Source organism: Acomys minous (assembly GCF_964271855.1).
Source record: "Acomys minous genome assembly, chromosome: 12".
Taxonomy (NCBI): domain Eukaryota; kingdom Metazoa; phylum Chordata; class Mammalia; order Rodentia; family Muridae; genus Acomys; species Acomys minous.
In genome coordinates this window covers 20,045,819-20,060,324 of record NC_140493.1, presented here as the reverse complement: position 1 = coordinate 20,060,324, position 14,506 = coordinate 20,045,819, and the positions used below count along the sequence as shown (strand labels likewise).

The following is a 14,506-nucleotide window of genomic DNA, read 5'->3' as shown; positions in this document are numbered from 1 at the left end:
GCTAAAACTCAAACTAAAATACCAAAGTTGGGATTAAAACAAAAACATGTTTACATAATACAACTGAGTTTCCAAAGAAACCAAAACTTCCATTACAAATAACAGACTAGATGACCTTTGAGCTTGTTTCCTTTTTGGGATGGAAGTGTCGGACTCCTCCAAAGCTTTAGGGAGCAAGTGATCAAAGGGAGCCCCGGAGCTCTGGAAAAGATTCAGGTTGTGCACTCTTAGGAGCCCCTTGACCACCATACTCTTCCTTGTTCTGAGGGGATCTGAGACCCTGCTGTCTCAGGGTCTGTTCTGTGGGGGTCTTGATAGAACCTTCAGAAATGTGGTGGGTTATCCACCAAAGACAATTACTCAAAATGGGTTTAATCCAACAGAAGGTCTTTATTAGCTGGCTAGTGACACACTTGGTGTTTAGGACCCCGGTGTAGTCCCGAGCCTTTCTCAGGGTGAGCTTTTACGTACAACAACCATATCCTGGGTTGACATACTTCAATTAGCGAGAACAGTTAGTCAGAAACAGAACTACAGAAGCCGAAAGGCAACATTAGTGCATTTAGAGCCTTTCCCTACGGACTTTGATGGACTAGGTCTTTGTTCTCATTATGGTAGGACCTGCTGTCTCCGTGCTGGCTTTGATGGTCCAAGTGTTACTTCCACCGTGGCGTCTCTTGTGCTAAGGTCTGGGGACTTGTTTTAACACCAAGCTTGCAGGTCTTTCCAAACCTGGTCACGGGAGCACCTTCTCACCAGTGTCCCTGATGGGTCACATAATTGGTGGTGACCAAGAAGCTTGGTAGGTAACTCCCTTCTGTACTCCTATAAAGCCTTTCCTGGGAAGCATGTGGTACCCAATGGCCAACTTAGCCTGAGTGCCATTTCCAGTCTCCTGACTCCTCTACATCTCTCAGACGTCACCTAAGAAGTTAGGCAACATGACTGTGACTGAGGGGGACTTTCTCCCCCTGTATATGCTCATAGGGTATCAAGTCTCTTCTTGGTAGCCTGCTATCCTTCCTCTGAGTGCCACTGGGCCTCCCCATCCAGGGGACATGGTCAAATATGGGGCATCAGAGTTTGTGTGAAAGTCATACCCCACTCTCCACTCAACTGGGGAGAATGTCCTGTCCATTCGCTAGGTCTAGGTGGGGGTTTGAAGTTTACTGCACATATTGTCCTTGGCTGGTGCCATAGTTTGAGCAGGACCCCTGGGCCCAGATCTGCCCATCATAATGTTCTTCTTATAGGTTTCTAGGACCCTCTGGATCCTTCTATTTCCCCATTCTCCCATGCTTCTCTCACCTAAAGTCCCAATAGGATGTCCTCCCCTCTGTCCCACTTTCCTGGTAAGTGAAGACTTTTATGGGACATGCCCTTTGGGCTAGTGTCCAGATATAGGTAAGTATATACCATTTGACTCTTTCTGCTTCTGGGTGAACTCACTCATTATGGTCATTTCTAGTTCAATCCATTATAGTAGGGGGAAAGCAGGAGAGAAGGAGGAATGGGAGGATATAAGGGATAGGATAACAATTGAGATGTAATATGAATAAATTAATAAAATATTAAAAACAAAACGAAACAAACAAAACAAAACAAAAAATGTAGATATTGTTTGGGCTGTCATGATTGACAAGCTGGGGTGGGGACGAGCACCTAGGTATATATGCATGGATTGTGGGCATATGTTTTGTTGTCACAAAAGCTCTTAAAATCCTAGACCATGATTTATTTGGTGAATAAAACCTCCAGATATTAAAAAAAAAAAAAAAAAAAAAGTCAGGCAATAGATGTGCTGATGCCGGCTGAGCGGTTAGCCCCAGCTGTGCGCCAGTGGAAGTAAGTTTGACAGGGGAGCTTCTAGGAGGAGTGCTGCCCTTCCCTCATCCGTGTAACCTATACTGTCACATCTCAGCCATGCTTTCTGGCATCTGTGTATAAACCGTATCAATTTAGGTGAATGAATGGGGTCAGAGGGTAAAGGCAAGAATGGTTGTCATTTCTTAGGTTCAATAGACCAGTCCTTCCACGGGGGTCAAGTGTCAGGTAAGAATAAGTAGGAGCTTGTGGATGTCCACAGGGGAGCTACCGAGGGCCCGTTCCAGCCTGGAGACCTCGCAGGGATGATTTAGCTTAGAGCACAATGACTTATTGCACGTTAGGGCCCCAGGAGGGCAGTGAGTGAGATGTTGTACCTCCTCTCAGCGGGGCAAAGCACAGAGCTGGTAGGGGAGTGGGGTTGTCAGAGCACCAAAGACACCATGGTCGCTGGGCCTGGGCTGTCCATCGGGCACCGAGAACTTAAAGCGCTGCAGGAGGCAGGTGAAGAAGAGGAAGAGCTCCATGCGGGCCAAGGGCTCCCCCAGGCATGCGCGGCGGCCTGAGGGTGGGAGAGAGGCTCAGTTAGTCTGGGACCTGTTTGATGCTCCACCCTCCAAGGTACTCTGGTGAGAGACAGGGATGCAGGCACCCCGCAGTCACCTGCGGAGAATGGCATGAAGGCCTCAGGCTTCACAAAGTGTCCCTGGGCGTCCAGGAAGTGCTCAGGATGGAATTGGAGGGGTTTCTCCCAGACGGTCTCGTCTTTCAGTGCTGAGGACAGGTTGGTGATGAGGGTCGTCCCCTGGCAAGAGACACACTGTGTGTGAACATGGATTGGGGTAGGGCTGCCAGGGCCCTGGTCACCATTGTCACATGCACACTCTCTACCTCACACACTGGATCCTGTCATGTAACCTCAGCCCTAGAAGCTTCTCAGCACTCTCTGATACTATGACAGGGAGAAGTGACAGGTGACATAGTTTACACACTGTCCCTGTATTTGCACATAGTGGATGCTACAACCACTGCAGCCATCTTTTTTATCTTGCTTGCCTTTCTAGCTGGGGATTTGGCTGTACAGCTCTAGCTACTGCTCCAGTCCCCATACTCACCCAGGGGAAGCTGGTGCTGTGGAGCACTGGGTTACCTAAATCCCAGTCCTCCTTAACTGGGCAGCTCAGGCCACTAGCTGGCTGGTAACACTGGACATGGAGGGCTCCAGGCCTACCTTAGGGATAAGAAAGCCCTGCATTTCAATGTCGCAAGTTGTCTTGTGAGGCACACCAAGTGGGAGGACGTCACCAAAGCGCTGCACCTCATGGACGACAGCATTGGTGTAGGGCATGCGGGCCTGGTCAGCCATCTCTGGGCGCCGCGCCTGCCCTAGGACTTCATCAATCTCCTGCTGGACGCGGCCTGGAGAGACAGCATCCCCTCAGTGAAGAAGCCCCAGGGAGATTCCCCTTGTCCCTCTACTTCCTCTCTGCTAAGGGCTGGGTCCATGAGAGAAAGATGGCCATCACCCGGGCTGGAGTCTGGGGCAATCCTGGGCCAGGAGCCACAAGTGTCCCAGGGAAGCTTAAGGACACTGCCTCGTCCCTCCTCCTCCTTTCTTCCCAGCCCAGCCAGGCTCACGCTGCACATCCGGGTGCAGGATCATGAGCAGCAGGGCCCAGGACAGCGTGGTTGCCGTGGTCACCATCCCTGCAGTGAACAGGTCAGCCACCACCATGCGCAGGTTCTCGTCATTGAAGCTGCTCTCAGGGTTCCCCTTGGCCTGGGCCAGGCAGAAAGGGTGGGCTCAGTGGGGAGAGGAACCCCACGAGGGCCTCCCATTGTCCCCAGGCAGCCCAGGTGCTGTGTCATTAGGAGATACACAGGACCCCACCCACCTGGCCTCACAGCTCACAGGACCTCAGCCCCACAGCCCCTGGCCCCATCACTTGGAGCTGTCAATCACCTTCTCCACCTCATTCAGGAAGGCATCGGTCAGGTCTCGGGGTGGTTGGGCAGGGTCCCACGTCATCTTTTGCTCGGTTAGGAGCTCATCCAGCATGGTGGCAAAGGCCTTTTGTCCAGGGAAGACGTTGCCAATTAGCCCTGGGATGCGCAGGAGCACTGGGAACACGCCCAGGAACTGTGACCAACAGAGAGAGACCGATAGAGGCCTGGGTGCTTCCTGCAGGAACAGCCTCGCGTCCCAGCCTCCTCTAGGTACACTAGTGACATAGTCCCTTCCTTTTTGCCCCTACCTTCCAGAAATTTCACAAGTTTGTGTGGCTTCTGCATGGCTGGGGAGCACAAGCACTCAGCATTTACAAGCACTTGACCCCAGTCTCCCCTCTCCCCTCCCAGCTCCTCCCAGAATATTCTCTCCCTGTCACTCCTGCACATCGATCATCCTCCTGAGAGGCTCCACGGTAGGAAGTTATCTGGGTACAGACACCCCCCTCCCCGAGCCCCGCACCATGGGCAGGAATCCAGCTTCCTCCTTAAGGGTGTCCTTCAACGAGCCCTGTAGCTTGATGAAGCGAGGGTCATTGTACTCAAAGCGGCGAGCATAGAGGAGGGATGCGATCACGTTACACACTGCGTTTTCCAATAGAGAGGTAGGGCTGAAAGGGCGCCCTGTAGCGAGTTGGGAAGTCAGTTAGAGTGTTGGTTGCCTCTCCCCACCTGTACCCACCGATCCATCACCTACCAGTATAGGCAGCGAAGGCGTCACAGAGGCACCTGGCCTCCTCAGTTACCCACTGCTCCAATGACTTCTTGCCCAGGCCAAAGTGACGAAAGGTGGACACAGAGAAGCGCCGCTGCTGCCGCCAGGCAGCTCCATACTCTGCCAGGACCACACCTAGGGGACCACACTTAGGCCTGAGACTTGGTTTTCTTGTCTGCTCCTAAGGCACTTTCTCCCCGCTACAGTCTTGAGCACTACTGTGAGTTCCTTTGTCCGCCCTTTAACCATCATCAGCCTTTGCTTTCTTTTCTCTGTTCCTGTCCCTCCCCCACCCCAATTAGGTCTCAGATTGTCTATAATCCCTGAACCCTCTCTAGCCCTCATTTCCCCCACCACGTCCATCACTTCTTGTATTTGCCTTGAGAGCGTGGTCCAAAGCCCAACTGGTCATTGAAATGCAGTGGTGGCCGGTCAGAGGTGTCCTCGCTGTATTTCACCAGTGCCTCACGCAAGGCCGTCACGCCGTTGAGTACCACCACTGGCTCAAACGCCAGCTGTAGGCTGAACAGGTCCCCAAAGCGACATCGCAGCTGTAGGCAAGGAGTTAGCGTATTACTGTCGAGCCTGGATTCCTGGCTGGACTTGGCAGGGGAGCCCCAGGGCGAGCGCGCAGAAGGGTGATGGCAGCTACTATTTGTCTGGGGACTCGCCTCGGATCCTATCAATCACTCCACCATGACCTTGCTAGTGTCACACATTTGCCAGCTGGTCCCACTAGCACCCCCTTGTCACATGAGGAAACTGAAGCTCGTGGCTGTAAGGAGGGGAGTCTGGGAATCCAAAGTAGCCAAAGGATGGAAGTGGCCTCTGCACCTCACTCAACTTTGACTTCCTGACAGAAACAGGAAGTGTTTAGGATCTTGTCTTCTCCCCATTCTCAACACATTTTCCTCTGGTGGAATGAGATGGAATGTGAGGCCTATATAACTTGACTTTCTGTGTACATACACTCACACACACACACATGCACGCAAGCATATACATGTGTTTTATTTTATTTTTTGAGCCAGTATCTCATTATGTAGCCAGGGCCAGCTTGCAGCTTGCTATGTAGACCAAGCTGATAATTGAATTCAGAGAGATCTGTTGGTGTTTGCCAATAATACTGAGATTACAGACCTCCACCACTGCTTTGGGTCTTTTCTTATTTTAAAATTGTAGAGTTTTGAAAAAAGGTCTTATTATGTAGTATGGGCTGGCTTTGGAACTTGACATTTTAGACCAGGTTTGCCTAGAACTCAAGGAAATATGCCTGCTTCTGCTTCCCAAGTGCTGTGATTAGAGAGGCGTGCACCACCACAGCTGATCCTTAAATCTTGGTTTTAGAGTGTAGCTTAGGCTGGCCTGGCATATATAGCCCACGCTGGCATTAGACTGCAACCCCGGCACCATCATGAACCACCACATGCTGTCCTGTTAACTGGATCCCAAACTGCCTGCTTGGTCCTGTCCCATCTCCTGGCCATGGCCTTCAGAAAAGCCAGAGCATCCTCAGGTCCCTGCAGCACTTACTTTCTCCTAGAGGGCCAACTCCATGTCCAGAATGGAGTTTCACTATCACCCACTGTGTTCTGACGGGAGGCGGTTACCATGGCCCTCTGCTGCCCTCCAACAATTCTCCTACCTTTTGGAAGCCTGCTGGCATATTCTGGAAGTCTATCTGCAGCAGGTTCCCAAGCACAGGCCATGGCATGGGGCCTGGTGGGTAGCGGGCAGTCCTGTGCTGGCGCCGGTGCATCAGGTCCACCAGAAGCAGGAAGATGACCACGAATATGGCCACGGACCACAGCTCAGCCCCAGTCAGCAGCCTCATGGCTGCTCTGCCACTCTCTGGGTTTCTTGGGAAACACCTCTCAGTCTTCGCTCCAAGCGGCCTAGGATCAGGAACAACAGTATCGGCACACCCTGGACCTTCAGCTGGCCTGGGCTAGTCCTTTATAAAGGAGCATATGCTGCCCTTTGTCCTCTGCCTTAAGACACACTGGCACATTGACCATGCAGAGTGCAAGGGGGTATCAAGGCAGGCCAGGGACAATGGTAATTTTAGAGGTGCCTGCCCTCTAAGGCCTCAGATGCTTATGCAGGGGAAGGGGACAGAAACCCAGGGGAATCATGTGGGCCTGGCATACTGGTTATGCTTGGCTGGGCACTGGGAGGTCCCCTTGCACCCCTGTGGGCCAGACGACAGATGTATCTCCTGCTCAGGCACCTGGTCATGTGGAGGCGTGCAGATAGCAGATCTTAGAAAGGCTTGGGGATATTGCCTCAATCAGAAGTGAGACTTCCCTGGAGGTTTCACTGAAGGGCTTTTATGGAAGCGAGTGAGGACCCAAAACCGCACTGCAGGCCACTGGGCTGTGGGACCAGGAGCCACTGGAATGGACTGTGCAGGTGAGTGAGGGGCACTGGGAGGATTTATTATACAATATTCTGCCTGCATGTACACCTGCAGGCCAGAAGAGGGCACCAGATCTCACTATAGATGGTTGTGAGCCACCCTGTGGGTACTGGGAATTGAACTCAGGACGTCTGGAAGAAGAGCCAGTGCTCTTCACCTCTGAGCCACCTCTCCAGTCTGAGTTGCTTCTTTCTTGCTGCTTTCAAATGTCTGTCTTTTGGGAGCTGGGTTACCATTGCGCAGCTACAGCTCTGTGGAAGCTCTCCTGTGAGTTTCTGTTAGTTACTTTTCTCAAATCTCTGTGAAAATTCCCACCAAGAAGCAACAAGGGAAACAGGGTTTATTCTGGTCATGGTGTGAGGGCACAGTCCTTCATGTTGGGAAAGGATGGGAACGGGGAAAGCTGTGGTGACAGGAGCCGGAGAGAGCCAGTCTCCAACAGTCAGGCGGCAGGAAGAGATGAACACAGATGAGCAGCTCGCTTCCTCCTTTGCCCCTTTTTACTCAGTCTGGCTCCAGCCCATGGGATGGTGCCACCAACACTCAGGTAGATGTTCTTGCCTTCGTTAAACCTCACCGGACATCCTCACAGACTCACTCAGAGATGTGCACCCTAAGAGATTATTCATACTTGTAATTCACTACAAAATTCCTCGAACAACTTGCGCAGATTAATGCTTCGTTGGGCCTGCATTCCAGGACGTCCGTGTACATAATGGATTCCGGGTCAGCTTCCTCTGCGTTCTTACTTCCGTTCCTCAGGGCACCGACTCCTGCTCGACTGTCCTGGTGCTTCCTGACCACTCACATCCACTCTTGAGGCTCCGACGGGATCCGCAGTTCCATTATTGTCCTTTCCAACTACAGAATTTTCTTTCGGTTCCTGTTCTCAGATTTTGTCTCATAGCTGTATTCATTAATATTTTAATTTTTCCATAAGATTTGTTTTATGAGTATGCGTGAATGTCTGTGCACTGTGTACGTGTTGGTGCCTGCAGAAGCCACAAGAGGACATTGGATCCCTGGCACCGGCAGGAATATATGATTGTGAGCGTCCATGTGAGCGCTGGGAATCCATCCTGGCCCCTCTTGAAGAGCAGCCAGTGCTCTTTTGTTGTTTTTGTTGGTTTGTTTTGTTTTGTTTGTTTGTTTGTTTGTTTGTTTGTTTTTTGAGACAGGGTTTCTCTATGTAGCCCTGGCTGTTCTGCACTTGCTTTGTAGACCAGGCTGGCCTTGAATTCACAGAGATCAGCCTGCCTCTGCCTCCCTGAGTGCTGGGGTTACAGGCACGCACCACTTCGCCCGGCCATGGGCCAATGCTCTTAGCCACAAAGCCAGTTCTCCAGCCGGCGCTTTACTTTTTAAAGACATATTTTCTTTTAGCCTTTTGAGCAGATTGTGGTGAGCTGATTTAGAGTCTTCGTCCAGCGACTTCAATGTCCGGGACAGTTTGCACTCACTGCTTATTTTCTCCCGTATGGGCTCTTCTTTCCGGCTCTTTGGCCGGTCTCATTATTTTAAGCTGGATTTTTACATCACTACTGCGTGGTTACTCTGAAAACAAGTTGTTACTTGGGTTTTTGTTTTTTGTGACAAGTGCTGAGAGAAAAACACGTGTGTGTTGCATCTCCCCAAGAAAAGTCAGCTACACAGCAACAATTCAGAAAGAATAAGAAAATCGTAGGTCCAGGGCAATGATTACTGGTGCTACAGGGAATTACAAAGTCACGGCTAAGGGCTTGCATCCCAGGCAGAGATCTAGAGCTTGGACTTCCCTGACATTACTTAGAGCCAGTTTCTCTGCAGAATCGGGTTATGTGAACTGAACCAGAAGACAGGCAGCAGAGCTTGGCTGAGCTTCTGTGCGGGGTCTCTCCCTCTCCCACACGCCCTGCTTCAGTCACCTGCTGCTCATCAACCCGGATGGCCAAAGCCCTGAGCGCTTGTCAAGTGCTAGTAACTGTACAATGGAGAAGGCTCCCAGCTCTTTTAATCATCAAAATCTAAAGAGAAGAGTCTGGGCTTTTCCTAGTGGCCCAGGCCATCGCTGTCCACTCCAGCCCCACCAGAAGGAAGCTCATCGCTCTCTGAACCATCCACGCAAGTTTGTGAGTCAGTGAGTCTGACATTAGCTTCATACACTACTCGACCTAAACACTTCCCAGCCTCTAAGCCAGACCATGGCTGTCTGTGACCAGGATGCATTCACTGGCACTTTATGGAAACGCCTTTGTTTGTGGGCAAAGATCCAGGCAGGAAAACAGCGTCCTTTGTTGAATGTAATTCAGCGTCACTGAGTAGAAATCACAGTGCCCAGAGCCAGAGCTCAGGTCTCCCTCCCTGTCCTGTCCCCAACCCTTCCCTGTTGTTCTAGACAGCTGCATTGTTTGGTGACCTTGAGGACATGGTCACTTAGAAACTCTGACTGCTTCCTTAGCTGGGAGAACCATGTCTGTGCTGCTGCTTCCCGGGAAGACAAGTGGACATGGGCAAGTAGGTGCGGCGCTCATACACACGTGTGCAAGTAGGTGTGGCACTCATACACACGTGTGCAAGTAGGAGCGGCGCTCATACACACGCACATGAACATTCTGTCCCCACAACGGCGAAACTCTTGATGCTGTTGTTTTTTATTTTTATTTTTGAGACAGTTTCTCTGTGTAGCCTTGGCTGCCCTAGACTTGCTTTGTAGACCAGGTTGGCCTCGAACTCACAGCGATCCACCTGCCTCTGCCTCCCGAGTGCTGGGATTAAAGGCGTGCACCACCACTGCCCTGTGAAGCTCTTGTTCTTAATTCACTTCCACCCCAAAATAATAACAGATTAGAATTCTTCTGAAATCCAAATCAGGGTGGCTCCTGTACTCTAGTCTGCCTGTGTCACCTACCCTGGCCTCTTTCTCTTTGATGGAAAAATCCAAACACAGGGGACTAGCATTCATGGAATATGTTACTTCTCTCTCTCTCTCTCTCTCTCTCTCTCTCTCTCTCACACACACACACACTCACAGTTTTGACCAAATACTCGTGATGCCTCCTTGCAGGAGCAATGCCTGCTACTGTACCACCCAACCCGTAGACCAAATGAGGGGCTTACTGCATTCACAGATCACAAACCCCAAGATGGAGACAAGAAATGTGTAAAGACGATCCAATACTGCCCAAATGCGTCAAAACCGCTTTCCCGGGAAAGGCCAGGATGCTGCCGGCCCTCTTGGCCATGTGCGTGGTTCCTGTCGCTGTCACTGTGTCTAAAGCCAGGAGGACTTTATGCAGCACACACAGCAAGCTCAGGTCTGCACCTGGCCTACGTGTCTTCACTTATCACAGGTGTGGCCAGCAAAGCCCTGGGAAGGCACCCGCCTAGTGGGACCTGCTGTGTGGTCTGTCAACCTTGGATCTAGGCAGCATGGTCTTGGGATCCTACTTTTGAGTACCAGGGCGTTGCCTGATGGGTTCTGGAACAGAACAGGCAGTGACAAGACCCAGCATGGCCACAGGCTCAGGTATGGGCTGGGTGAGCGTCTTCCCTGAGTAAGCCACCCTGATGGAGTAGAGGGGAGCCAGGCGCTCCTTCTGCTGTGCAGCACTGGGTTCCAATGCCCCCCAAAGAGAGACTGCATCTGGGAGAACTCTGACAGGGCAGAGAAGGGGCGGGAACGGTGTGCTGTCCTAGAAACAGGAACATGTCCTCTTTGACAGTCTATTTCCAAGTATCCTGTCAGGGCACAAGAAACTTCTCAGCAGAACCGCCGAACAGGCCCTCTCTCCCCACCTAGGCAGACCGCAGTCTTCCATGGAGCGTCTCACAAGCCTGTCTTACACTGACACATAGGCTGCAACATGAACTGCTCAAGACGCCAACTGCCACATCCCCTGAACTCTATCATCTATGACTAAAAAGATGACCCTGCCCTTTGGACAGCATTTCTGACAGTGGAGACAAATTTCTCAGGGCATGCCTCTTCTCTCATGTCAAACAGCTGAACAGGATGAGGGGTTGGTGGCTTGTAGCTGAGCAAAAAAGTACTCAGGCCCAACAGTCTCAAAGCCATGACCTCTAATTCATCACCAGCATGAACTTGACAACTGTGCCCTAGAGCTTACAAATCACACCTGGAGCCAGCAGGAGCAGAGCGGACAAGCTAACAGTGTGAAGGCCTAACAAAGCCCACAGGCCGGAGACCCACCCCAGTCACTGCCAGCATGGTCCTGAGGCTGCTGCAAAGCATTCTGTCCACTCCCTTTGGAAACGTTTTGTCCCATAAGAATATTCCAAGCCGTGTTGTTCTTTGCAATGTTACGTGTACACTCCGTGTCTGTTTTTAGCATCAAGCTAACTGGTGAGCAGCTGCTGTGACGTCCTCCTCAGAGCCCCAGTGCAGCTCTCTCCAGATCCTGCAGGAAATCCTCCAACCCCTTCCCACCTTCAGAGCAGGGAGGCAGAAACCTTCAAAACTTCAGGCTACAGATACAGGGTAGCTTACTACTGTGTCTCAAATCCCAACATCAGGGAGGCTGAGGCAGGAGGATTGCATCGAGCTCAAGGCCAGCTTGGGCTACAGTATGAACTCTGTCTCAACAACACAAAACAAAGGGCTAGCAAGGAAAGCAAATCTCTAGGACTTCTGTTATGTAGTGGAGAATTCTAAGACTCAAGCTGATGTGATCCGTGCTTGACTGTTTGAGGGGAACACACTGGCATCTGCTGCTGCCAACACAGAACAGGGTGGGCTGCTGGGGCACAGATCACAGCTACAGCAGACAGGATAGCAACTGTACATTCTAGTGGGTGGTCTGAGGGCATTTGCTGTCAAATTCCTTGTATGTTCAGTGTAGAACTCTCTCTCTCTCTCTCTCTCTCTCCCTCTCTCTCTCCCTCCCTCCCTCCCTCCCTCCCTCTCTCTCTCTTCCTTCTTGTTTGTTTTCAGATAGAGTCTCACTATGTAGATCAGGATGTCCTGGAACTCACAGAGATCCTCCTGTCCTGCCTCCGGAGTACTGGGATGTTATGCCTGGCTCAGGGTGGAATATCTGTCTTTTAGTTTTTCCTAATTACTGGTCCCTAAGATGGCCAGTCAGCGACAACAACATTCCAGTCCAGAGGGTGCAAGCAGGGCTGGTTCTGGCCAGGCCCCACCCACCAGCCTCATCCTCCCTTTAGCACCCTTTAAGCTCCAAAAGCATAAGAAACAGGCTGGGGGGAGGGAGGGGGGTGAGGTCTGGATTGCTTAAGTCCTGCCCTGCCCAGGAAGGCCAGAATACACTCCAAAGGGCAAGTTATGCAAAGGCCCAAGGTCAGGCTCCACCTTGCTCTCTGTGGGACAGAGGTCCTCAGCCCCAAGCCCCAGGAACCTGCCCTCTGTCAGACTCAAGGTAGTTCTGGCATCTTAGCCTCAGCCTGGGACAGTAGGAAGCAGTTTACTCCATCCTCCCTCAAGCTACAACAGGCCCTGGGGTTCCCCTCTATAGTCCCCCTCCCCTGCCGGGAGAAGCACTCCATTCAGGGGAAGGGACTGCCATCCCAGTGCTAAAGCCTCCAGGCTTAGGGGCTGGAATGGAGGCCCGCCTCGCACCCTTTCCACACCGAATGGGCAGACCGACGATTGCTTTTACCGCTGCGATGCGTTCTGAAGCCCAGCCCAGGAGACAACAGGTGTCTGGAGCCCAGCAGGACCCGGAGGAGAAGGAGGAGCTCAGAGGAAGAAGAACAACTCGGAGGAGATCCACTCAGAAGTAGAGCGGGAGCTGTGAGGACAGGCAACTCTGAAGAGGAGGGATTCTGAGGAGGAAGAGGAGGAGGAGGAAGAGGAGGAGGAGGAGGAGGAGGAGGAGGCAGAGGAGGAGCAACTCTGAGAAGGAGGGTCCATCTGAGGAGGCGGATCTACTGCCAGGAGTGGTAGGGATGCTCTCAGGAGGAGGGGAAGGAGTTTGAAGGACTGCTGGGGGAGGGGCATCAGAAGGAAGTGGGGGCCGGAGGGGCGGCGTATTTCTGCGGAGTCCTCAACCCTGACAGGTCTGCAGTCAGAGCCTCGCGATCTCTCTGAGCACCCAGAGCTCACTGGGATTTACATTTAGCTTGTGCTCCCTAGGGGTCAGGGCTTACAGTAGGTCACAGATGGTTCTTGGGGACACTGAAGACAGAGGAGCTGCAGTGAGAATGGTAGAACTGCACAGAGAAGCGTCCATCCTTTACACACAGCATAACTAATCTGAGATTAATAATTTCCCATCAGAGACCATGGGGACCAGAAGACTACAGGATAACACATGCAAACCCTGAAGAGCGCCATTCAAATGTTCTTTATCAAGAGAGAATTATCCTTCAGGAATTAAATAGAAACCAGGGCATTTCCAGATAAAGTGGAAGGAAATCATTATCAGTGGGCTTGCCTTACAAGGCGCAGTAGAGGGAGTTCCCTGAACCCACGCACGCCAGTCAACTCAGCGCCACAGAAGAAATGAGCTCAGTGAGCACAAGTGTTCGTGTGCTTGGGGGTGTCACTCCTTCCCTTTTGCCAATATGCCTGAAAACACCAGTGACAAACCCGTGTTCCTGAGAAGAAAATGTCTAAATCTGTGACCTGTGGCAATAGTAGTATGGTGGGGGAGGGGCAGAGATGAACCGCACAGGGTCTGCACACTTCAGAAAGTACGTTGTTATCCAAAAAAAGTTTGTATACGTTTAAGGTGTTGGTTCACACCTGGAAACTCCCTGGCCAGCTCTCCTGGAGCGTGTAGTGCTGCAGAAACAGCAAGGAGGAAGATGGGGCCTGAATCCCAGCAGTTGTCCTCTGACCTCTGTATGTGCTGTGTGGCATGCCCCTACCATGTATGTGCACAGCCTCATAGTGAGTGCTAAAGGATGTTGACTTAGCCTCCAAGGTGAATAATGAGAAACAAAGAAAATATACAAAATGAAAAAAAAAAAAAGAACACTAAGAGTATAAAAAAGTGTAAAATAGTGCCAGGTGTGGTGGTGCACGCCTTTAATCCCAGCACTCCAGGGGCAGAGGCAGAGGCAGAGGCAGTCGGATCTCTGGCTGGAAGTATAAGACGAAAGCAACCTTCTCCTCCCCAGAGTCACTTTTGGTCTAAGTGTTTGTACCACAGCAATAGAAACCAAGCGAGGACACTTGCCTCTTCCATTTTACTTTTTAAAATTTCTGCATCCCTTTTATCTTCACCTTAATTCTTCCATCTTTTCCATTTTCCATTTTTGTTTTGTTTTGTTTTTGTTTTTTGAGACAGGGTTTCTCTGTGTAACAGCCCTGGCTGTCCTGAACTCATTTTGTAGACCAGGCGGGCCTTGAACTCACAGAGATCCCTCATTTGTAAAATACAGAAAGGCAGCGTTTGCCGCACTCTTGACAACTCACAGACACACGGGCAGAACAAGGGTACTAGGGCCATGCAGAGAGAGAAAGGGGGGCTACTGGCCTGGGCGCAGAGCTTCACTTTAGCAGATGCAGCGATCTGCGGGGAGGTGGTGACTGCACACTGGGATTGGCTTGCACCAGTGAGCTGCAGGCTGCAGATGGA

General features: G+C 51.4%; 1 protein-coding gene across 1 annotated transcript; it reads right to left on the bottom strand.

Annotated features, from left to right (window-relative positions):
* Nucleotides 1-370: 370 nt before the first annotated feature.
* LOC311578499 (cytochrome P450 2D4) lies at nucleotides 371-12,770 on the bottom strand. The gene is made up of 10 exons (XM_084748379.1): nucleotides 12,581-12,770; nucleotides 6,192-6,441; nucleotides 4,926-5,097; nucleotides 4,529-4,681; nucleotides 4,295-4,455; nucleotides 3,788-3,964; nucleotides 3,463-3,604; nucleotides 3,056-3,243; nucleotides 2,488-2,629; nucleotides 371-2,386 (listed from the first exon to the last, which is right to left on the bottom strand). Exons 2-10 carry the CDS (start codon nucleotides 6,378-6,380, stop codon nucleotides 2,208-2,210), a joined length of 1,503 nt encoding a protein of 500 aa, XP_084604505.1. The 5' UTR covers nucleotides 6,381-6,441; nucleotides 12,581-12,770; the 3' UTR covers nucleotides 371-2,207.
* Nucleotides 12,771-14,506: the final 1,736 nt, after the last annotated feature.

Bases quoted from the DNA above. Each gene is read 5' to 3' on its own strand.
- LOC311578499 (XM_084748379.1), bottom strand. From the start codon at position 6,380: ATGAGGCTGCTGACTGGGGCTGAGCTGTGGTCCGTGGCCATATTCGTG. The intron at 3,965-4,294 runs GTGCGGGGCTCG...TGTTGGTCACAG, and splicing joins AAGCTGGATTCCTGCCCATG to TTCCTGGGCGTGTTCCCAGT. The intron at 3,605-3,787 runs GTGATTGACAGC...TGCCTGGCCCAG, and splicing joins TCCTGAATGAGGTGGAGAAG to GCCAAGGGGAACCCTGAGAG.